Source organism: Cyprinodon tularosa, unplaced genomic scaffold, assembly GCF_016077235.1.
Source record: "Cyprinodon tularosa strain WSP-4 unplaced genomic scaffold, ASM1607723v1 ctg543, whole genome shotgun sequence".
Lineage (NCBI taxonomy): Eukaryota > Metazoa > Chordata > Actinopteri > Cyprinodontiformes > Cyprinodontidae > Cyprinodon > Cyprinodon tularosa.
In genome coordinates this window covers 670,987-695,509 of record NW_024039278.1, presented here as the reverse complement: position 1 = coordinate 695,509, position 24,523 = coordinate 670,987, and the positions used below count along the sequence as shown (strand labels likewise).

The following is a 24,523-nucleotide window of genomic DNA, read 5'->3' as shown; positions in this document are numbered from 1 at the left end:
GTTTCAAGAAATGAGTCTGAGATGATTCACTTTATAACATGGTGCATTATCCTGTTGGAAGTAGCCATCAGAAGATTGGTACACTGTGGTCATAAGGTCCGGCCAGGTCAAGATCCGCAATTGCAATCGCACCAAACAGGAAAAAGAACATCGACAAATTCCGGTTCGTCATATTAAAATATAGCAGCAACAGATCGGTGACTAGAAATTATAGCACAATTCTTATATATAAAAAAAAAAAACTAACACCGTTTATTTAAATGATTGGATCCAAACTATTGGTTATTCACCAACGAGGAAGCAGATTTCTCATCTCCATCAAAATATTTATTTTATACCGAGGGACTTAAACTTTAATCAAATCCATTCAAAAGAAACTTCTTATTACAGGAATGAAAAGAGATGCTGAGTTTGGGAGCAGTGAACAAGTTCATTAAAAAAAAGCAGTTTTGAATTATCCTTATCCCCGTTACAAAAATCTAAAAATATATATATATATATATTTGGGCAGAAACTGAACATATGCTGGATGATGGTGGGATTTTTTTAATATGTCATATTAAATTAAGCGCTCACAGGGTTCATACAGGAATGAGTGACTCTAATTTAATGCTATTTTAATGCTATTTGAAATGATTTTAATGCCATCAACAAGAACCATGTACACAAGTTATTAGTGCACATGAAATATGAAGGAGCTGTAAGCACAGTTCCATGACTCCTGTATGTATGTAAACACACACATACACACAAATATACGTATATATATATCCTGTAGCTTTTTCTCCGCCTGGAGCGATATAATATATCTGACGAAATTGTTTTTATAAGCATTTTTTATTAAAGAATTATAAATACTTCGATAAACATATTTAAATAATTTTAGTGCCAATTAAGGCCTTGATTTAAAAAAAAAAAGAATGATTTTTTAATTATTTTTATTGATCCGCGGAAACCCTGGTTCATCTCGCGCATGCTCTTTACGATCTCCAAGAAACTCAGAGCGGAGGGGTCTGCAGCCACAGTGGAGGATGTATGCTTTGCTTTGTGCAGGCGGTCTGGAGCGGAGTATGGGGGATTTCGGGGTAAAACTCCTCTTGGACGCGATGGCGACTCTGCATCGAACAAGACGAACTCAAAGAAGAGATGCTAGCGGTAAATATATGTTCGATTACTGCCTGCTAGGCTAAAAGCAGCCTAGCCTAAGCTACGGCTAAAAGCAGCCTAGCCTAAGCTACGGCTAATAGCAGCCTAGCCTAAGCTACGGCTAATAGTAGCCTTGCAAGAACAAGCTTTATTAAAGTGTATTTTTTGTGATTCACAGGAAGCAGTACGCTGTCTTCACAACTCGGAGACTAATTGCAGGCGCTATGATCCGGAGCAAGGGTAAGATTTAAAGAATATGCTTTCATTCTGCGGTAAAAGGCAATGGATACGGATGGATACCGATCATAGCTGTACATTTTGTTTTCACAGACCTCCTATTTGCTCGGAGCCATATCAGCAAGTCCAGATTTGCACGATGTTGATAAAGACGACATTGTGTGTAAGTGACTTGTTTTAATGTTTTCTCCTTCCTTGTTACTGTGACTTGCGTTTGACAGTAGGCGTCTGCACATCGGACCTGCCATGGAGGGAATGCTGCCAGTTACCTCCAACCCCGAGGAAGCAAACGGACCGTTCACAGACTTTTAATTTTTAGATACGCATGTGTTTGGATACGCGTTGTATATAGTTGTGTGTGTTTTAATAAAGCTCTTTCTTTGCATAAACAGCTTCCTGGCAAATGTTCATTTCCTGTATAAATTCATTCATGTCCTTGATGGTAGCCTAATAATTGTGTAGTAGTGTAGGATAACATAAATACACAGCATATGAATGAATAAATATATGAAGGAATAAATATATATTCATAAATATATACACTCACCGGCCACTTTATTAGGTACACCTGTCAAACTGCTCGTTAACACTTAATTTCTAAGCAGCCAATCACATGGCGGCAACTCAGTGCATTTAGGCATGTAGACATAGTCAAGACAATCTCCTGCAGTTCAAACCGAGCATCAGTATGGGGAAGAAAGGTGATTTGAGTGACTTTGAACGTGGCATGATTGTTGGTGCCAGACGGGCTGGTCTGAGTATTTCAGAAACTGCTGATCTACTGGGATTTTCACGCACAACCATCTCTAGGGTTTACAGAGAATGGTCCGAAAAAGAAAAAACATCCAGTGAGCGGCAGATCTGTGGGCGGAAATGCCTTGTTGATGCCAGAGGTCGAAGGGCAACAGTGACTCAAATAACCACCCGTTACAACCAAGGTGGGCAGAAGAGCATCTCTGAACGCACAGTACGTCGAACTTTGAGGCAGATGGGCTACAGCAGCAGAAGACCACACCGGGTGCCACTCCTTTCAGCTAAGAAAAGGAAACTGAGGCTACAATTTGCACAAGCTCATCGAAATTGGACAATAGAAGATTGGAAAAACGTTGCCTGGTCTGATGAGTCTCGATTTCTGCTGGGACATTCGGATGGTAGGGTCAGAATTTGGCGTCTACAACATGAAAGCATGGATCCATCCTGCCTTGTATCAACGGTTCAGGCTGGTGGTGGTGGTGTCATGGTGTGGGGAATATTTTCTAGGCACTCTTTGGGCCCCTTGGTACCAATTGAGCATGGTTGCAACGCCACAGCCTACCTGAGTATTGTTGCTGACCATGTACATCCCTTTATGACCACAATGTACCCAACTTCTGATGGCTACTTTCAGCAGGATAATGCACCATGTCATAAAGCTGGAATCATCTCAGACTGGTTTCTTGAACATGACAATGAGTTCACTGTACTCAAATGGCCTCCACAGTCACCAGATCTCAATCCAATAGAGCATCTTTGGGATGTGGTGGAACGGGAGATTCGCATCATGGATGTGCAGCCGACAAATCTGCGGCAACTGTGTGATGCCATCATGTCAATATGGACCAAACTCCCTGAGGAATGCTTCCAGCACCTTGTTGAATCTATGCCACGAAGAATTGAGGCAGTTCTGAAGGCAAAAGGGGGTCCAACCCGTTACTAGCATGGGGTACCTAATAAAGTGGCCGGTGAGTGTATATATATATGTAAATTTATATGTAAATATATATATATGCCAACCAATCACGAGCGACTTTACTTGTTTAAAAAGAAGTGGTTCCGTCCAATACTCAGTACGAAAATTAAAGCCTGGCGTGGCCACGTTTGGTTTTGCTGCCAATCACGAGCGATTTCACTTGTTTGAGAATAGTGGTTTCAGCCAATACTGAGAAGGTTATTCAAGCCAGACCTGGCCAGCCCCGCGGGTTTGCTGCATTCATATGCTAATTAGGGCCATTAGTACAGCTGATCGCTCTCCACATACGTCAGAGTCCGTTTCCGACAATTTGTGGCACGACAAACGCGGAGAAGCACGGGTTACAAATTGTCGGAAACTGACGAAAATCAGGCAGATCTGCGGGAGTTTACAGGGGTTTACGGGGACGAAAATCTCACTTTTCATGCAGTGTAATATGAACATCACAAGATTTTCTAACTGTGCAGCCCTCATTGCAGCTCTTTAATTCAACAGGGCCTAAAACATTTCTTAGTCCAAACAGAAACCAAATAAAAAAAGAAAACAAGTCTCTTTTTTAAGATGGACTGTGCCTAACACTATACTACACTTTTGATGCTTTGTAGATTACACATATTTTACTATTCAATACTTGTCAAAAACAGAGCTATCACTGCAAATGTTTTAAGTTTTAGTTACATTTTTCTTTAAACCATTTTTAAAGATATGTTCAAACAAAAACTCACTGCATCCATCCTCATCGCTGTGGTCCCCGCAATCATTGTCTCCGTCACACTGCCATTGGGCCGGGATGCAGGTACACTCTCCAAATGCGCTGACGGCACATGTGAAGTGGTTCCTCCCGCAGGAACAGTCAGCGCTGCCCTGAACTCCTGCACACAAGCAAAGGAAAAGGAGGTGAGAAACTGGTGATTTAAATCCAATGATTTAGTCATCATTTATTAAAGGTTTGGCATCTCTTTCTTTGCAATAACCTAGACAACATTATTCAGATACCAAAGGATTCTAGCAGTTATAAGATGAAACTAATACTTCTAAAATGAATACGGGAAACAGATTTTTACTGCTTAAAGTGAATTATTGTCTTCTATGGCGGTAAACTATCAGCTCTGTTTGAAGATTAACTTCATAGAATTTATCTATATAATTAGGACAGAGCAGAATAATAAACATTAACATGATATACAGCAATATATATATATATATATACTCATCCATTGTACGAAGGCAGATGATTATAGAAGGGGAGAACAAGACGACTTCCTGTCTCATAACATCGGCAATTAGAGACTTCTGTAGCAAATACTTTTATGAGTCAATGCTTTTAAATTGGAAAGGGAAAAAAAGCTTAAAAAACGTTTTGCAAGTTGAATTCTCTTCATCTGGTAAATGGAAAGCCTAACAACAATCCCTTGAACAACAACACCATGTTGTTAAAAGTGTAGAAGTCTAAACAACTTTTAGATCTTTTGGGTGGCAGCCTTTGGTCTACAGGGTAGAAAAAAATTTACATTTAATAGACACCCCATGAATGATTTGTATATGTGGATGCTCCAGACTCCTATGGGTGCATCTTCTAGATCAGAGGTCACGGATTAGCGGACCGCAGTCCGGATCCGGACTCAACCTAAAATTACTGCATGTTGTCCGACGGCAGTGTCTAATTTCACTCGCATTCTCCTGTTAACAGGGTAAAGCCCTCCAGAGCATCAGGCACCAGGCTACACGTGATACAAATTAGCCAATGAGCTGCTGTCAGGTTGGGTTCCTGCTGTTTGCTACTTTTAGACAAAGCAGGTAAACCTGTGGCAAGCCGGGCGGTTGGAAAGAAGGAGAAGATGATAAGAAAAAGTGAAAGAAAGTGTGGACTGCTGGAAGAAGCGCAGTGAATTAGTGTAAGAAAAGTGAAATGGTGTGCTGAAAGATGACCCTGCGCATTTAGAGTATATTTGGCCCAACCAAACCTAAGCAGGATTCTCCACCATGAACAGAATCAAAAATAAAAATGGATTCAGGCACAACATGAGCCTTAATATGTGCTTTAGAATGGCTTTGTCACCATTCAAACCCATATATATATGTTTTGCGGATACAACATAAAAAAAAGAGAAAACATCTACCCTTTAACTTAGAATAAGTCAAACACACAATACATTTACCGTTCTCCAAGACCTAACCATGGCTACAAAAAAGGTATCACATGATCACAGACATCCCAGAGATGCAAGACGATGAGATGGAACAAATCAGGTTTCCCCTGTTTTGCTCTCCCTTTGAAGTCCATTAATGACCATCTGTGTGTGTATTTGTGTGTCAGTTTAGCTGAAACCAGCCTGCCACAACCCAAAGTTTCTTGGAGCGTGTGTGCATGTGTCTGTGTGTGGTTCCTGGCCTCTTCACAAAGGCATCAGTAACCTTCAGATCCCTCCCACAGCACTAAATTAATGGCCTCTTTCTATTCATTTCCCTCTCTCCTCTTTCCACAATCCTTTCTTCACATTTCCCCCCCTTAGTTGCCTCCCTTCTTTTCTCATCTTCTCTAATCCCCCCCCCGTCCCATTGCTTTCCGAGTTCTTCACTAATTGAAGTGAAACAGGGATGGCGTCATCCACATCTTCCTGTCTTTAAACTTGTCTTTCTAATTTTCTCCAACACAGTCTGGAATTCCTCCAGTCCCTGACCCTCGGGGTGTAGCATTCACCCGAGAGACAACAGAGGACAATCTGACCATCTACTACAGTCTGCAACAGATTCTAGGCACTCGTCAACCCAACCTTTTTAGCTGGAACCCTAGTGTCATAAACTCTGCTCAATTTGTAACCTTGAGCTAATGTACGTTTCGTGCAGATGTGTGTGGGTTTACATAGCCCTAAATTAGTCTGTGAGCTGCAGCAGAAGTCTTGTCAACATGAAGCCACATCAGAGGGCTTGCATTTGTCAAACATGCTTTAAATAGCGGGGGTCACTAGCTTTGACCAGAGCCAAAGAAACTTAAGAGACTAGCAGGAAGCCACCAACCACACTATGCCACAAACCTATATAAATTATTCTAAAGCAGTGTAAATGAAACCATGTGCATCAATCTGCAGAGACAGGTGGTATCATTGTGGGGATATAACAGGGTACCTGCCAGAAGGAAAAACTCTAAATATTTTAATAAGAAAAAAAAATTTTTGGACAACTTATTGCAATTTTCTTTTTCACTAAGCACAACCATGTTGATGTATTTACCCCATGGTTTCAGTTTTTTCATGACCTTAAAAGCCTGCTTCTCCAGAGTCCAGTGCTGCAGGACTTTGCTGCAACATTTGCATGAAAAAAAAGTTTTACTTCCAGATGCATAGATCTAGGTGCTAGCTGCAACTCTCTGTTCCCTTCTGTGCGACAGCATACTCTCTTTAATCGTGGTAGACAAGTTTAATCGTAGACAAGTAGTTTGATTTAAATCATAGCAACAAAATAGTTAATAAAGGGGAATTTAAGGGATTTTTTTAATATGACATGTTTGACAATTCCAAACAGTCATACTGTATTTATGAAACCTCTCTAGGGATTGTCACACAACTATTTTAAAAGTTCAAGATTGCTACAACAAATTAAATATTATTATTATTTAATATTATAATTAAATACAAATTAAATAATGAAAAACTAATTGTACAATGCTAGATTGAAGAAATGTGATATCTGGGTTGAGTTCAGATTGAGAATTCAGATGGGATGGCAGAAGTTGATGTAAGCAACAAGTTAAAAATCCTGTCCTGTATTATGGGTTTGGGCCTGTAACAGAAGTGTAATGATGTTAGGATATTTTCTCAAACTTTAGGGTTCAAAGCACCAATACAAACATTATTTAAAATGTTCAAATCAAATCAAATATGCTTTATTTTTTATTGCACAATTATCAATAAGATTAGAGAGCTTCTCATTTCAGTAGAAAACATATCAAATATTACAGACAGAAATCCTTACTACTATAAATGATACTATTCCCCAAACCCTAACTTCTCAGTAAAATGATCAAAGTGATTAAAATGTATGTGCATACATTCAAAATTAACATTTCTTCTGTTAAAGCTGACAATATCAAGGCAATCTCAACTCCACGGTGGTGCTCAAACTGCAGGATCTTCAGATGCCGAGAAAACTCATAGTTTGGGTTTTCGTTTTGTTTTTTAAAGGGGAAAAGTCGACGCTTGAATTTTATTTAGCATTAATTACAAATTTAAAATAAACAAGGAAACAAAAACAAAAAATCCCAACAAGATATCATTTATGACGGAAAGTGATAGTGGTAAAAAAACAAAAAAACAAAAAACTTGCATCTCAAGCACAAACAAACATTAGTTTAGGAAAGTCAGAAACTATGCTCAAACAGACAGACCTTTATCTTTTTTTCTGATAGTAGAGGAAGATCAGCACACACTAGATTGTTACGTAAGGCTGCAGACACAGAAACTATGCAACAGCCAGGCCTGGCGCAGCACAGTGCCTTTGGAGAGCGCCAGCGTGACAAGCTTCTGATGCATCACAAAGATACCAGATCACAAGCAAGGCTTTTTATGTAGACACAGTAAGCCACTTTGTGGAATGAATACAGCACAAATGTCTCAATATTTCAAAGCCTATTCACGTGAAGAATTGACACAAAAACTGTCTTTATAGTTCAATGATATGTTTGGATTTCTTTCAACAATAAAGGTAGTTTGAGAATAAACCATGGATCATACTGACAAAGCCCCATAGGGGTAGTACAAACGTACTTTTGTGAAATAACATTTTTTTTCTTGTTCAGCTTTGAAACAATGCAGCAAAAAACTTTTGTTAGATCTTCTATTTCCAACTTTCATTTATACTTACCAGTAAATGTTTCTTAGAACAATTTTAAACATCACAGGTAGTCGACATAAATGCAAAATCCAGTTAAATTGCCATTTAATTTTGAAAGAAAAGGCTTTACAAACCAATAAGGCACTATATTGGGAACGACTTGCCACCCAAACCCATTAGCCTGTCCAAAGACTGGCAGCAACAACTTTAACCAACAGTTTCTATTATTTTTGTTTGTTATTTTCAAACAGCCTTAGCAAAATTGGTCATTTAAATCACACAGGGATTACGTTTTTTTGGTGTTGCATAAATTGCCATTAAAAGATGACACAAAAACATTTCAATTAGACTTATCTTCAGAAACTGCTGGTCTCTGCATTGTTTTTTTTAGATATCTGAGGCAGTCACTTGCAACGTAAAAGGTGGCTTGTCTTGGTGTTAAAATTAGCAAGAGAGGATGTGACATAGACGCAACATATCCAAGTATAAGAACAAGATGAAAGAAAGTGAAAGTGCCTTCATGAAGACAGTAGAATTTGAAAAAGAATTGTGCAGAACAAGTGCATTTGGACATCAAAGCATCAAAAGAGGATCCATGAGAACTTACTTTCTTCTTTGTGCTTTTTATTTCCACTAAATCATCAAAGTGCTGGAGCGATACCATCACTGGAACAATCCATTGCAAATACGTGATGATATTTGGCCCTTTCTTAGGATCCTGTGATAGCTAAGATGGGCAACTGATGGTTTCAATCTTCTCTCAATTACCAATCCCTGGACAGATCAAGCTGAGTGAATGTGCCCATATGGTTCTTTTGAATCTTCTGACGAGGTTCCCCACTGGTACATATTTTCTCTCTGATGGATGATAATGGCCTTTACTGTAGTTTGCTGGAATTCCAAAGCCTTAAATATCCCTTGGTAACAGGTTTCAGACATATATCATAAGTTATTTCCCATCTGTCTCTGATTTGGTTTATTTGTGAAATGCTGTCGTTCTTTGTTAGTGTTCCTGTTGTCATACAGGTTATTTTTAAAGATATTGATTATATATATTTAAAAGCAATCACACCTTGATGAGGCAAATTATATTTAAGCGAGAGATATGTGGTTAGTTACATTAAGCTCATAATTTAATAGGAGGTACAAATATATTTCCACATATTGCCAGATTAGCTTAAATAGCCGTGGTTCCCCTTTAATATTTGAAATCACATAAAACTATTTGAATTTACTCTGGGTATTACTGTCTTAAAATAAACAAAGGTTTTTTATTTTTTATCTGAAACTTTTAAGCAGGGAAGAAAAAAAAAAGCAAAATAACGAGAGGAATTTAAATGTTTCAAGTTTTTTTTGCTCTAGCTGGGAACATCCACAAAAAGCAGATGTAGATGTTGGCAGTAAAGTCTTCAATAGTTGTGCGTTTTGCAGTAGATCTGGAGAAGCCTTTGACCTAGAAACTGTTGTTGTTACACGGTCTTCTAAAGAAGACAATTAACACATCGATAGAAGATATGTAGCATCTCGTTGCAAAGGAAGAACATTCTGCTATGTCTCTTCTTGTAGATGGCTTTGCAGTTGATTTCCAGTCAAGTCTGTTGTACAGGGGAACTCAGATGAATTTATATTATTCACTTTCAGAATCAGAAGCCACATGTTCACCATTGCACAAAAATGTCCACTGGCTGACTTTATCATCTTCTTGGTGAGAGTACCATCCCCTCTGCTGCTCCTGGGCTGCTGACTACCTGATTAGACTGTTAACTCTGCAGGGGCATAAAAATTAGGACAGGTAGCTTTTGATCCAGGCAGTGGCTAAGGCCTCCACCTGAGTCCTCTAGAGTTTCTGACAATGCAAACGAGGCCGAAACATGTTAATGTACTGTAGAAATCAAACAAGTTGATTCACCAAAATGCTTATCATACTGCAGTGTGTTGGATCGATTTAGGATTCAGAGAGAATCTGTTTTATTCTATTTACGTAAAGTTTAACTGTTTGTAACATGCACTCCCTGCATGCATAGCAAATTAAGGTTTAGGGGAAAAAATGACCACCAAGAAGGCGAGTTGACAGCAGGCCCTGTAATATATTACCCTAATTTATCTATAACTGAACTCTATGAGTATGAGTTTGCATTTTTGGGAAATACTGCTGAATAAAACGGCATCAAAGTTTCTCTATCCGGTGTGGGCAGAGCTTAGTGATTTCTTTTTCAGCTCTGGAGTTTTTCTCCAGCTTGAAGCACACCCAAAGACCACCAATGATCACCATCTTCGGTTTCCCAAAACCCCAAAATGTCCAAGCAGACCTGGTGTGGAACAGGACAGGTGGTCTCCCGGAGGTAAACACAAAGGACTGATCCACAAACCAGGCAGACACCACACTTAAACCTGAACCAACTACAGGAAGAGCCAGTGTTCATTGACTGAGACCAGAAGCTGCCACGTTGCAGGATATATAACCAAGGGGTACTCAAGGTCTGTTCCGGCACTTTTTATTTACTTTGGTAAATGGTTAAATAATAAGTGTGAAGGTTTGTGCAGGGAGCAGAGGGGCCAAAAAACACAATGGCAAACCAGCCCAGAGAGCGGGTGGCCGCATGCTTTAAATGATGTCAAAGGGCTTCCAGTTAATTAGGCTTGGACCTCCCCTGATACTACCTGGAGGGTCGGAGAAACAGCTTTATGACAGTGTGAGAACGCTGCAGTGAAAATTTGATAAGAGAGAAATTTCTACATCAGAAACAATGAAAAGGAAAGAAAAGGAGCACATAAGGAATGACTCAACTCTTTTGTCTGTCCTCCATCCTCTACTGGTATTGAGCTGTAAAGGCAAAGCTTCAGAGAGACAGCTGCATCTCAGCATGTCAGCAACTGCTTGGTCCTCGCCATCTAAAAATCAGCAGCATTCATCCTCACAGCACAGCGTTGCGCTGCACTGCACACCGAGAATGGACAACTGGCGTCCTGCGTCTCTGTCAGGCAACAGTGTTCAACATTTGTCACTTATCACAGCATGAGTGTGCTGGCAAAACACAACGGATGGCCGAGCACGTTTACAACAAGGCTACTCACCTGCAGTAACTGTCACTCAAAATCTATAATGAGGCAATGAAAGTCAACGTTTAAGATCTCTCAGCCAATCAAGGTGGGGCTGAATCATTTAGGCTCTATACTAAATGCTTCATGCGTAGAGAATGCACACATTTAAGATCTTCCTTGTAATTTTCTTTTCTCTTTAAGTGCTAAAATTTTGTGGGGCTAAAACAATTAATTGGATTAATCTGGGTTAATTGATTATTGAAATAATTGTCAACTAATTTAGTAATTGATAAATCGTTAACTGGAGTATAGAGACACTAAAACACTCCTTTAGCTGACAGAGCGACCCACTAAATAGGGGATTGTAAGAAAACTATAATTATATACATCAATATTTTAAGAATTAAAAAAAAACTTTTCTTCTGTCAATATGCTGTATCCAGAACTCCGTAAGTGGAAGTTTTAGTTTGACCTGGTTTAATTCTGTAAAAAAATCGTCTTTAAGGAACTTATGGCTATAAGACTATTAATCAAAAAAATAATCAACAGATTAATCAAGTCACAAAAATAATCATTAGTTGCGTTCCTATAATTTTGTTTAATGTTATGTAAAAGGTTTACTTTGTGTCAATCAGAGCTTTATAAAAAATAGTATTTTTTTGTATGAGGGAAGTACTAGGGAAACAAATGTGGAAGCTATGAACATATAGATGAAAATGTCATTTTAAGCAACTATTTCTTACACTAGATAAAATCAATTTTAAATATTCTATAGTTTGGTTTCTGGGTTTTTCAGGATCCAGTGCCATTTTATGAAAAGATTTAGCCCAAGTAGAAAAGGCCTCGTAGCTAGTGTCAAGTTTACATCTAATATTAATTTTTATAATTTTAGCGTAAATACTCAAATATGGTAAATGTGAATTTGATCATTTAATTTTCACCCATCTCTAGTCAGCTCTTTCTTCAGAACACATTGAATAGATTTTAATCCAAATATCCTCTTTCTCACTCTAAGTTTTATTAGAAATTACTGCAGCACATGAATCCATTATTGGTTATTTAAATATTGCAGAAGGTTCTGCTAATTCTATTCATCTACATCAAAATATATGGAAGCTGAAAGAAGAATTTCAACACCTACATTGTCCAGTCACTAAATGCCTTGCACTCATCAGGTTTGCAGGTTATGCTGACCTAAACTGAAGCTGTTAGCTCATTCTTCATGCCAGTCCCTTGCTGTGCATTGGCTCATCCCCACTTATTAATTTTGTCAGGGATGCTTAAGCTGCCCTGATGTGGCGAGCTACGAACCACAGTAACAAATGTTTGGCGCGACTAAGGAAGAAAATAGAAAGGATGATTTGGCTAGTGGGGGGGGAAAAAAATAAAAAATCAAAACTTTAAAGCGGACAAAGAACCAGTCAAACAAGTTCAGAGCTGATACCAAATCTTCAAAGCACAGCTAAAAAAAAGATTCCTTTGCTGCCTTGCCATGACAATCTCATCCCTCCTGGTGTGCTCAGTCTTGTACACATAGGCATGCATGAAGGCACGCACACAAACCAGCCTCCGATATGTGAAAGAGTTGATCCAGCAGCGGGGTTCTTTTCACGCCTGCTCATCTCAGACTTTCATTAAACTTCAGCCTTATCACACTGCAGGACTCAATCACATTCTTACAACATACCTCAGCAGGGCTTGCGTTTTGTTGGCTTGCCATTTAAGGTCAGGTCGTCACAACAATTCTTTAACCATAATGAAGAAAGTTTCACATAGTTTGATTAATAGCAAATTCCTTTAAAAAAAATCATTGCTTCTTAACCAAAGTACAGGTCAGACAAACTTAGAAATAAACCAAAACATAGTTACTCCCATGGTAATATATAATTATCTTAGTGCTGATGGTCAAAAATCAAAGATCCACAAACAAAAGTTGAACACAACTTTACACATGCACACATATGCAAACCCATACTGTATGTATGTCCATGGGCAGAGCCACAGACTCTCTGAAGTCTCTTTAAAGATAGCACTCTATTGGCTGAGTGGTTGCTGGACAATTATATAGACCATCGAAGAAGAAAGGGGAAAAAATTGTCTTGCAAACTTAAAGCTTTCAGAACTGTTTATACATTGGGGGCTAAAGTAGGGAGAAGTGCAAACATCCACTGTTAAAGTGTTTTACTTTCTTTGGCTGTCAGCCTTTTGTGATGAATCTGGCAGATGCCCATTGTACATTGAGGCTCTGGGATTTCCATGTGTGTCTGGGATATTTAAACCCAACTAGGAAAGACACAATAAATACTATGCATTCATGATCAAAGATTAAAAATGATCAAAATAGAGCGTCACAACTGCTTCCATTCGTGCCCGCTGTTTACAGCCTGGAGTTTTTTCAAGGCTTTAATGATGGAAAGAGACTGGATGGATAGGTTTTTTATGTAGATAATGAAGGTTTAACAGGATGTAGAAGCAAACAGATGAAAAGCTGCAGATCTAGTCATAAGCCGAGTGGGAGGATGCCAGTATTGGCTCTATGAAGTGTGGGTGAGAAAAGAATTGTTCAGTGAGTCAAGAGTTCTGTCGAGTGTGCAAAGACACAGAAAGGTTGAAAAATTGGCCCATTGTTTTAAAAGCTTTTTGAATTGACCTACTAAGATTAGGAGGATTCTTTTGGAGTAAAAAAAAAAAACTACAGTATTGGGACTTCAAATGAGACAATGCTTAGTGTTAAATTTCAACACACCAATAATCACACACATTTTTACATATACTTAATATTTACTAAACGTTACAGGTTGTACAAAACAGAATTAAGAAAATAAGAGTGGAAACTCCAGATCATTTGGAGTATAAAGCCATGAATTGGTTTTGGTATGTATGGATGGGATTGTTTATGCGAGTGGTGATGTTTGTGTGTCTGCGTAGAAGAGGGTGCATGCATGCATGCGTGCATCAAACCCACAATGTAAACAGAGCAGAGCTCCGAGCTCTGCCTCTGGCTGTGAACACTAGACTTGCTGCACTATGTGCTGAGTGAGCACTTGGTGTCCAAGCTCCCTCTAATCCACAGACTGACTTTTTGGCCAATCAACATCAACACACACATACACAACCAAGGACATACACATACAACTTTCTACCATCCTGGCTTTAAACACCAAATCCTCTGTTAGGGGCCTCAGCTATCCATTCAAAGAAAAGCTCACATCCACATGAGAATAAACTTAAGTTTAGGGCTGAACCTGATTTTCTTTCTCAAAATTACAAATACTTTTTTTGTGTTTATTGGGTTTTTATCAGAACTATTCAAAGCACCCAGCTTGGAAAAAAAAATTATGTTTTTATCTACACACAGGTGTAGGTAAAACCTTGCTATCACCATTAATGCATCAAATAACTGGAAATTGCATCAAAGGGAAGTATTTTCCTTGAAGTGAGATTTGGTTCAGTTTCATTTCATAAACATGCAAGTAAAGCTAATGCATTATTTGGTGAGGCTTAGTGTGAAAATCTGTGTTTCATATACAAATGGGTAAATAAATGATACATTAATCAACATACAGACATAAATTAGCTTTAATAGTAGCTGCAATTGGTTCAGTTTCATTTCATAAACATGCAAGTAAAGCTAATGCATTATTTGGTGAGGCTTAGTGTGAAAATCTGTGTTTCATATACAAATGGGTAAATAAATGATACATTAATCAACATACAGACATAAATTAGCTTTAATAGTAGCTGCAAAGTCATTGTAAACTGTAGTAATTCTAAGATGGGTTTGACATTTAATCATCCAGAGGGGCTTCTGACCTCCTTCTGATCATTCATAAATCACAAGTGGAGACAGAGATATATCCCACGCAGCTATGAGCCGGAGCTGCAGGATGACAGGAGGGCCGTGCTGCATCGAAGTCAGCATTAATCATAAAATGAAGCTAAAGTTTCTCCATACCATTTTTTAAAAACAATAATGTCACTTAAAATCAGTGCCAACAGCATGTTGTTGACCTGAGCAAATGTAAAGAATTTAAATTAAACTTTTTTTGCTCTTCAAAGAAATCCTTTTAATCTTTAGAATTTAAAAACCTTGGCTAGTTGCACAAAACCATAGGCCATCACTACTCTAATCTTTCCACTCATAAAGCTGGCCTGTCCTTTTACAAGTCGGCTGATCAATTGCTGTCAGTAGCTCATTTGATTAGTCAAGAGGAAAAGAAGCTGACTTCTAAGCCATTCACCGCCAAGGGCCTGTCATATAACACAAGGAGACAGCAGAGGTGTATTAATCCTGTCTTGAAATAATTCATAAAAAATGTCAGATGGAAGACCATCAAATTTGCTAAATATATTCCTAACAAGCAGAGCTATACCTTGATTGTGATTAAATGCACTACCATATTCTCCCAGCACGGTGTACATAATAAAATAGCTGGTGATTACAAGTTTGAATAATTTTTCCTTAAAATAAATGACTTAACAGAGTACAACATCTATAATAATATAATTTTCTATTGCTATAATTCTAAAGGAAAACAGGATGTGTGGTGCCGAACAGGTCTCATATGGCAGAGTGGTATTAGCAGTGTAATTTAGCCCATGTCTGTGCGGGTGAACCCACAGTGAAGGGTTAGGTGTAATAAGAGGAGATTATTCCATGTGGGCAAGCAATAACTCACTTTATGGGTTTTGACTGGATCAGGAGAGCAGGCACCGGGGTCCGGCTCTGTATTATACAGCTATAAACTGACACAGCATGCTCCACAGCTTTACCCTTCTCTGCTTCAGCACCAGACTCCATTGACGTTAACATGTGGAATTTAGGGGGGAAAAAAACATTATGCCAGTTTGACAATATTGACCCGTTCCTTTTTTTTTCTCTCTCTCTCATCAGTCTCACAGTCAAACATCCAAAATACCCATCTATGAAAATGATGCACATGTCTAAACATAGTTTTGTGAAGAAACAAAAAAAGAATTTAGAAGTATAAATCATAGAGGGAAAGTAGTTTAACCTGTGACTGGAAAACAGAACTGGAAGACAGAAACATTTGCTATCTTGGCAGACCATTCAAAGAAAAAAAAAAGTTAAATGATAACAAAATATAATACAGAATAATGATCATATAACATGATTTTTTTCTGTTTATAAACAGCCTATAAAGTGTTTCATCTGAAAAATAAGTATTGTACCCGATAATAATATGATTGCCATGTCAAACCATATTACACCAGAAAGCAGAATTGTTCAGAAGGATGGATGGACAGATGGATGAATGCATGAAAGGATGGATGGAGCCTAAACAATCCTGTAACTCCTTTATCCTCCATTGCATTAAACACTTCTGTATCTAATAGTAAGCCTGAAAATATTCTTCCATGTTGTTTATGTTACTTTCAACTGTAATACAACATTTTTGAAAAATTTACTGGCATGCCCTAAAAAAGAAACCTGTCAGATCAAGAAAGACAAACAAAATAAAGAGAAATTTTTAAAATTACTATCCACTTGAAAGAAAGTTTTTAAATAATTTTTAAGGACGGAAACGAAATAACAATTTAGAGAAATTTCTTAGAACATACTGAACATATTTTCAAAAAAAGTAAGAGTAAGTTCATATTTTTAAGTTATGAAACTCTGCAGGACAGCCACCCTCATCCATACATAACATCCAAAACCCCAAAGCATACCAGTGATGGTGGGAGGGGAGAGGCTTTCAGGGAACTGGGGGTGGAGAGACGGTAAACTGGTGACTTGGAAGACATAGCTTTCCAGAAGCGAAGCAGACAACCTGTGGTTGGGGTTGAATTCTTTCCCTCTCTGGCTCCTTTTAGAAAAAAGAAAAAAAGAAGAAGAAAACTGCAAACACAGACCCCTCCATTGAGAGTAATTTATCCCTATGGCCAGGCCTTCTTTACCGACTGCAATAGCCCCCTTCCGGGGCTGCCCAGCAGGATGCCTTGGAGTGGCGTGTGAAACTCTCCTGTGTCCTTCAGCTCTAAAGGGAAGGATGAACAATGGCCCTCGCCAGGCAGTGGCTCTAAGCAGTCCCTTACCCTGCTTCACTCTACCTTACTCTCTCCATCCTACAAAAACAACCAAAAGCTATTCCTGTAAAACCTACATTTCTTCACCCATCCAATACTTCCTTTTAGAAGCCATATTCTTCTACAATTTCTATTTAACTTGCATCCTCTTCTTTACAGGAACATCTGCACCTGTCACATTAGTGTTTGACAGCCTCAACCTTTCTCAAGTTCCAATTAGACAAGAACTTAATTCTTATTCAAGATAAAAAGCAACAATAGAGGATTTTACATTGTTCTCATGGCAACATATACCCTCAAAATGCTCTTTTTTTCAACACATTGGTGACACACTGCATCATCATGTATCAACCCAACTAGGGCTGCAACTAACGATTATTTTAAAAATCGATGAATCGGACGATTATTTTTTCGATTAATCAATGAATCGGACAAAAAAATTTTTTTATATTAACCTCTTTATTCCAAAATAAACATTTTAGACAGAACAAACAAGCACACAAGTACAGGTTGCTCATTAACTGTACTGGTGCAATATGAAAAATAAATGTTTGTGTTAAAACTACGCAAACTTACATGAGAAATGTAGCTGTACATCCACAAAATATAGGGTACTTTGTTTCATAAAGCGCAAAAAAAGACATTTTTGTTTTTAAAAGCCCCTAAGGGGTTCAAACAATAGGCCCCCCATTTCAACAAATGAGTTTTTTTAGACTAGAAGAGGGCTGCCTTTTAAGACAGGAAAGTATAGCAGTTAAAGTTGCTACTTGAGAAAATACTGAACCATAGAGATAAAAATAGCCCTGTGATTCAAATTATAAATTGTATTTGGAATAAAAATGAGAGAACTAGGGGTGCTAAAAAACACATCCTCCAAAGACTCCAATTTACATGGGAATGTGGCATATAATTAATTGACATATTACTGATCTTGCTGGATTTTATTCTGCTTTACTTCCATAAATTGCAGGATCTTCTTTACTTTATCTTCACCAGAAGATTTAAACTTTAAAAGCCTTGCCCTCATAATTTGCAAGTTAATTTTCTTTATAAAGTAATTGTAAACGCTGCTTAAGTTAATTCAAATGAAATTAAAAGTAAAATAAGTAGCCAACCTTATCACTTTCTGTAACCTACTAACAAGGTAAGGAAAGCATCAGATGAGCTACCTGAGAAACTAACGTAACGTTTCCCCACTTTAAAACCAAACAAACATGGTGGTTCCGTGCCATGTTAATTTCTTTTGAAAAAAGTTGCATGTTATCACTTTTTTCGCTTTACAAAGCGCAGGCTATTTTAATTATCGTGATCAATTTGCGCCGCACAATCCCGGTGCATGCGCGCTTCATTTGCAGTCTGGACGCTGAGGCTCTGACTGCAGAGCTGAGAGGGACTCCTGCGGGAGTGGGGGGAGGCGCCCCACGGCAGAGTAGGAACGATACATGCTTTCACGTAAGAGTCTCCAAAAGCCGCCAGGGACACCGACAAAAGTCGCCAGATTTGTCGCTAGTCGCTTTTTTGAAAAATAGTCGCTGGAGGGGTCTGAAAAGTCGCTGAGTTGGCAACACTGCACCTGCAGAGCTGACTCGCTCTGCCATTTTTTTTTTCTTCCTCTTTCAGTCAAGAGGCAGTGATGACGGCGCGGCGGATGACGCAATAATCGCGCGACACAACTAATCGATGATGAAATTCGTTGCCAACGCTTTTAAAAGTCCATTTTTATCGATTTTATCGATTCGTTGTTGCAGCCCTAAACCCAACCACTTTCCCTGCCTAAAGGGCTTAAACTAAAGCCAGGAAAGGTAAAGATCGGTAGCTTATTGTTCAGGAGCAAAATTGCAGCTAAATGCAAATCATTGTACCTTAAGCAACAATAGTATCTATATTTGACCAGACTGGGAACAAAGACAGCCGTTTTTTACGGTAAGACAGCTTTATGACACTATAGTACAGTTAACAGGACATTTATTCCCTAGGCAGAACGTGTTTTAGAACAAGCTGTTCAAATGGCAGGTTCATATGGTGACCAATTGGCTCCAACTGAGAAATTATGACTCAGTCCTATCAGATTCAAAGCAAAGAAGAAAAAAGAAAATGGTTCTGCTATCCTCTGTGGGAGTCATCACTGGAAAGAAGAGATGTGGACAGACTCCATTTATTTATTTATCCTTTATTTAACCAGGTAATACCCATTGAGATTAAAAATCTCTTTTGCAAGGGAGACCTGGCCAAGATAGGCATCAAAATTACATCACATCATTACATACGTATAAAAGACACACACATAAAAGCCAAATATGCACTTACAATAAAATTTCAATTAAAACATTGACATGTGAGGGAGTCTAACTCAAAACATCTAATTCTCAACTTAAAAGTATTCAAAGGAACCAATTTACTAAGTTTCATGTTATTTTGCAGCAAATTCCATGTAAAGGGAGCAGAGTAAGCAAAGGCCTTTTTACCCAGCTCAGTACTGACACGTGGGACAGAAAACAAGACAACAGCCTGAGAACGGAGAGAGTAATGACCAGTACTTTTTTTCATAAGAAGTGAACATAAATAAGATGGAAGCGCACCAAGAATTGCCTTATATATAAATATATACCAATGACAAAGCCTCCGTGTAGCCAAGGCAGACCACCCTACACGAGAATACAGCTCACAATGATGGGTGCGAGCTTTACAATTAGTAATAAATCTCAATGATGCGTGATAGGCTGCGTCTATCATCTGCAGGCATTGAGCAGATGAATGCATATATAATATATCACCATAGTCCAGCACAGTTAAAAAAGTGGATGCCACCAACCGTTTTTTTACATAAAAAGAAAAGCACAGCTTATTTCGAAAGTAAAAACCCAATTTTAGTCTCAACTTTCTCACTAGACAGTGAACATGAGGCTTAAATGATAGGTTGTCATCAATGACAATACCAAGATACTTATAAGTTGAAACTATCTGTATTTCACGACCATCAAGAGTAACCACTGAAGGAACATTCAGTGACCTGTTCCGAAGGTCTGTGAAAAGCATACATTAAGTTTTTTCTGCATTGAGCACAAGTTTCAACTGTAGCAAAGTATTTTGGACCACATTAAAAGCATTCTGTAAGTGTGCAATGGCTTGTTTAAGAGAAAGCTTCTTCCATGTGGAAGAAGCTGAAGAAACAATCTCGGATAGCCATTTTCCCCCCTTAACCATTCACCAGTGGCTCCTACAGAGCTATTGAGCATTCATGCGGCACCTCCACATCCCCGACAAGTGCAACAAAAAGCGTTTTAAAGCAACACTCCCTACAGTTCCCACACTATTTCACCTGTCAAACGCTTACAAAACAGTCAAGAAGGGCCAAATTCTCCTTAGGGGTGCCACAGTACACCTCCTGCCAGCCTTAGCCACACTAAAGATGTTGTTACTCCTCTTGGAGAATGAATACACTATAAATCTTCCCCACCTACCATTGCAAGGAACTATTTTGTACATCAAGCCCCAGAGGGGACTTTCACCTTGACAAGCATTACCAAAAAAAAAAAAGAGAGAAATGTGAAATAAGTATTTCCTCATGAAGAAGGATTCCAGGAGCAGGAGGATGAGTCATCTTGGGAATTATGCAGGGGAAGTCAATGGAAACTAGATATCTGTTTGAAGTAGGAGATAAGAAAAGATTTAGAAAAAGAAAAGGATAGAGCAAAAATATGAAATGTTTATAATCCTGTACATCTATATCTACAGGTTAAACATATATATCACTTACATCTGAAAAATCTCTAGACATATACACACATAATATCCAATAACTTTGCACTAAACTGCATCTTTGTTTGTTTTACATCGTGTTTTTATTTCTTAAATGAGGTGTCACAAACCCTCAGATTTCTGTAATTTTCTCCCTTTTTGTAAAAAATTATAAATAAATGCTTCGTACTTTAACAAATACATCTTAACTAGAAACCAAGTCCAAACTCCCAATAATTATACTAATTTTCTAATTTTCCAACACGTATGTAGGTTGAGAAGGTACCGTTTCACTTAAGCTAATTATAGACCATCTGCGAAGCATCTTGTTTGGTTGCTATGCTGCACAGCTCTTGGTTTCCAGAGAAAATAAAAAAAATGACCATACAGCATCCTCTGCAATAGCTGACCCCCCCAGAAAAGATGTTTAACGGGGGGCCAATTAAACATCATATGTACTGTTTTTTTTCTCTACATCGCCACAAGCACAAAAAACATTAAGAACTGACTCTGTTTTTATAATAAAGCCTAAATCTAAAAGAGATTGAATAAAATTATTTTTTGTTACTGTGCAATACTTTTAGCTGCACCAAGGAAAGATTGTGAATGTGTTCCCTCTGGCTGAGAAACAATTATCTTCTGGCATAATAACTCTTAATAGATCATCAATGGCAGAAGGAGGTGGAAACATGACACTCAGCAAAGTCTAATTTGTAGACGCTGCAATCACTAAATTATAAAATAATTTTCTAGTTAAGCTGCCCACCTTGATCAACTTGAATGCTATGAAGAACAATTAGGATAGTGCTTATGGTTGCTTTTCAGTCCCAAACAATTATCTATTGTTTCAATTCTCTGTGCAATAACGTACTTCTATTTTAGACTCTCAATCTGGATGTAATGCAATGAATGTTAATTTAGCCCACGGCATTTCAGAGTATAAAGACATCAATCCTGATGCAGTTCAGATCCAGCATCCTGCCCCCACACACCAAATAACCCATGTGAGACACCAGTGTGACAGATTCATTAGTTTCATCAGTATTAAGGAAATGGAGAACACTACTTTATAGAAAGTGGAGAGATTTGTGAAGATTCTGGCTGTTAAAAAAATAAAATCAAAATCCAACAAGAAGGAAATAGGAATAATACTAGCATCATGAATGTTTAAAAAAAGGTTAATGCAAAATGTATTTGAAGTACAAAATATGATTGAGCTGCACCAAAATTATGCAATAAAGAGACACATTTATTGCTCCTTCGGAAAATGACTATGTGTTCCATATGTTTCAATAATCCAATCTTCTGTTTATTATTTACCACCCCTCTGCACTGCCTGTCAGCTACCTTAAAGAGGGGTACTACACTTTTGTGTCAACTAGGATACATTTGGACATTCATGTTATAGAAACTAGATGGAGTACCCACTCAACCCTTGTTTTAAGGTATTAATCTAAAAGAAAACCATAGTTAGCAGGATACAGGTGTTTTTGTTCAGTTCTTTCATTTTTATGAAACTGAAAGTTTAAACTGAGTGAACAGACTTATACTTAGACAAACGTTATTGTCATTTTGTACACAGAGTATACAAAACGAAATTTTGTTCAGTAAAGCTCTAAAGGGATTTCCATTTCTTAAGTGCAGCAGTGATAAAAATGTAAACACAGTGATCAAATGTAAACATAGAATGGTGTACGTTTTACAGTTTTTCCAACATTCAGTGTTTTTTTTTTTTTTTTTTTTTTAAACATTCAGTAGTCTAATGACAGTGGGTGAACCTGGGGTAGTGGTGAACCTGGGTACGCAGTCATGTGTCATAAGGGTGAACAGCAGGGGGCTGAGGACGCAGCCCTGAAAGGAGCCTGTGCTTTGGGTGATGACATCAGAGGTGTTCTGTCTGACTCGGACTGACTGAGGTCTGACTGTGAGGAAGTCTAGCAGCCAATTGCAGAGGGGTGTATTGAAGTCAAACTGTTTCAGCTTGCCAATCAGATGCTTTGGGATGATGGTGTTGAAAGCTGAACTGAAGTCCAGCAACAGCATCCGCACGTGAGTGTTCTACTTCTCTAGGTGTACCAGGCTCAGGTGAACAGCGGAGGAGATGGTGTCCTCAGTGGAGCGGAAGAACTGGAACGGGTCGAATGTTGGCAGCAGAATGGAGGCGATGTGATCTTTAACCAGCCTTTCGAAGGACTTCATCATGATGGGAGTCAGTGCGACAGTCAGGTAGTCATCGAGCAAGGTGACCCAAGGCTTTTTTGGTATGGGAATGATGGTGGCAGACGTAAAGCATGCTGGCACTATGGATTTGTCCAGCGAGGTGTTAAAAATGTCTGTGAGGAAACCAGCCAGCTGATCTGCACACTCCTTGTACACCCTCCCAAGAATGTTATCGGGGCCTGGGGCCTTTCTTGGGTTGACTCTCCTCAGAGTTTTCCCCACTTCAGCTATGTCAAGGTTGAGTGCCTCCTCCCCCTGGTGTGGAACAGCTTTCACTGCTGGTGTTGTGGAAAAGATACTGGATTTTCTGGCTATGGTTCTGCTTCGCTGATCTGATGGAACAGTTTAACGTGGCACATGCTTTCCTCAGTGCCTCTTTGTCACCAGACTTGAAAGCTGAGTTCCGTGCTTTTAGCGATTTTCGAACTTTCCCATTCATCCAGGGTTGTTGGTTGGCCTGCGTGGTGCTGTTCGTTTTGACTGGGACATCCTCAATGCATTTGTTAATGTAGGCAAACACAGTCATGGCAAACTCATCTACATCTAATATGTTGTTATAGGTTGCTGCAGCCTTGAAGATATTCCAGTCAGATCACTCAAAACAGTCCTGGACTTTCTCCATGGCACCCTCAGACCACACTCGGACCTCTTTAACTGTCAGTTTAGCCCTGATCAGCCGGGGCCTGTATGCAAGGATTAAAGTGACAGAGATGTTCCACTGATTCCATGTCCAAGTTGATGTTCCACTGATTCCATTTTTACTTCCTCTACTGCTTTGTTTTCATGAAGGCATGTGACAGCTTTACCCTCCTAGACTGCAACACTGGGATCCTGCCACTTTGACACCAACACTCATTCAAAACTGCCATGCAGGAAATTTGATAACGGGTGATTTTAAAAACACTAGAGAAAAAGCTGCCTGAAGTTGATCATAGTTTCAGGCTTGCTCAGACCTGCCAGCTGGCTGCCAAAAAAAGGAAAAGGAAGCAAACAAAAAGTTTATAAAAGAGCTTTTTTAAAGTACTGCCTTCTGTGAGGTGAACAGGTAAAGTGTTATCTCCTCTTCTGGCTGGATAAAAATAAAATACTCTACTTGATTCTACTTCTAAGCTTCACATTTCTAACAATGACAGACCATTACTGCTTGGGGAAAAAAAGTAGCATGACCTCCAAAAATGTCAGCGCAATAAAACATTTAATGATTCAAGAACTTTTTGGTAAATCATTGACAGCACTACCCAGCGGCACGCTTTGAGAGCACCTGAATGGTTTACTACAACACAGCTTTAGTAAATCAACTCACATCTGTAGCGCTGACAATCACACAGACTACAGTGAGTGTTTAAATCTAGTAACCCATTTAATTTCAAACAGGTGTGTGAAACCATCAAGCTATCCTGAAAAGACAAACTCCCTCTGCTCATTGTTTACGAAAAACAAGCCAACAATGCTTTCTTTCCCAGCATTCCTCCAATTCTCACAGATGAGGCCTTTTTAAAAGATTAAAGGAAAGCGATAATGGTTGACAGAGTC

General features: G+C 38.7%; 1 protein-coding gene across 3 annotated transcripts in view; it reads right to left on the bottom strand.

The window, feature by feature from the left end:
- lrp4 (low density lipoprotein receptor-related protein 4) overlaps positions 1 to 24,523 on the bottom strand; it is a 140,391-nt gene that overhangs the window by 75,089 nt on the left and 40,779 nt on the right. For all 3 annotated transcript variants that reach the window (XM_038304830.1, XM_038304831.1, XM_038304832.1), the window contains exon 2: positions 3,838 to 3,984. In XM_038304830.1, coding sequence (XP_038160758.1) covers positions 3,838 to 3,984 — 147 coding nt within the window. The remainder of the gene's footprint in view (positions 1 to 3,837; positions 3,985 to 24,523) is intronic.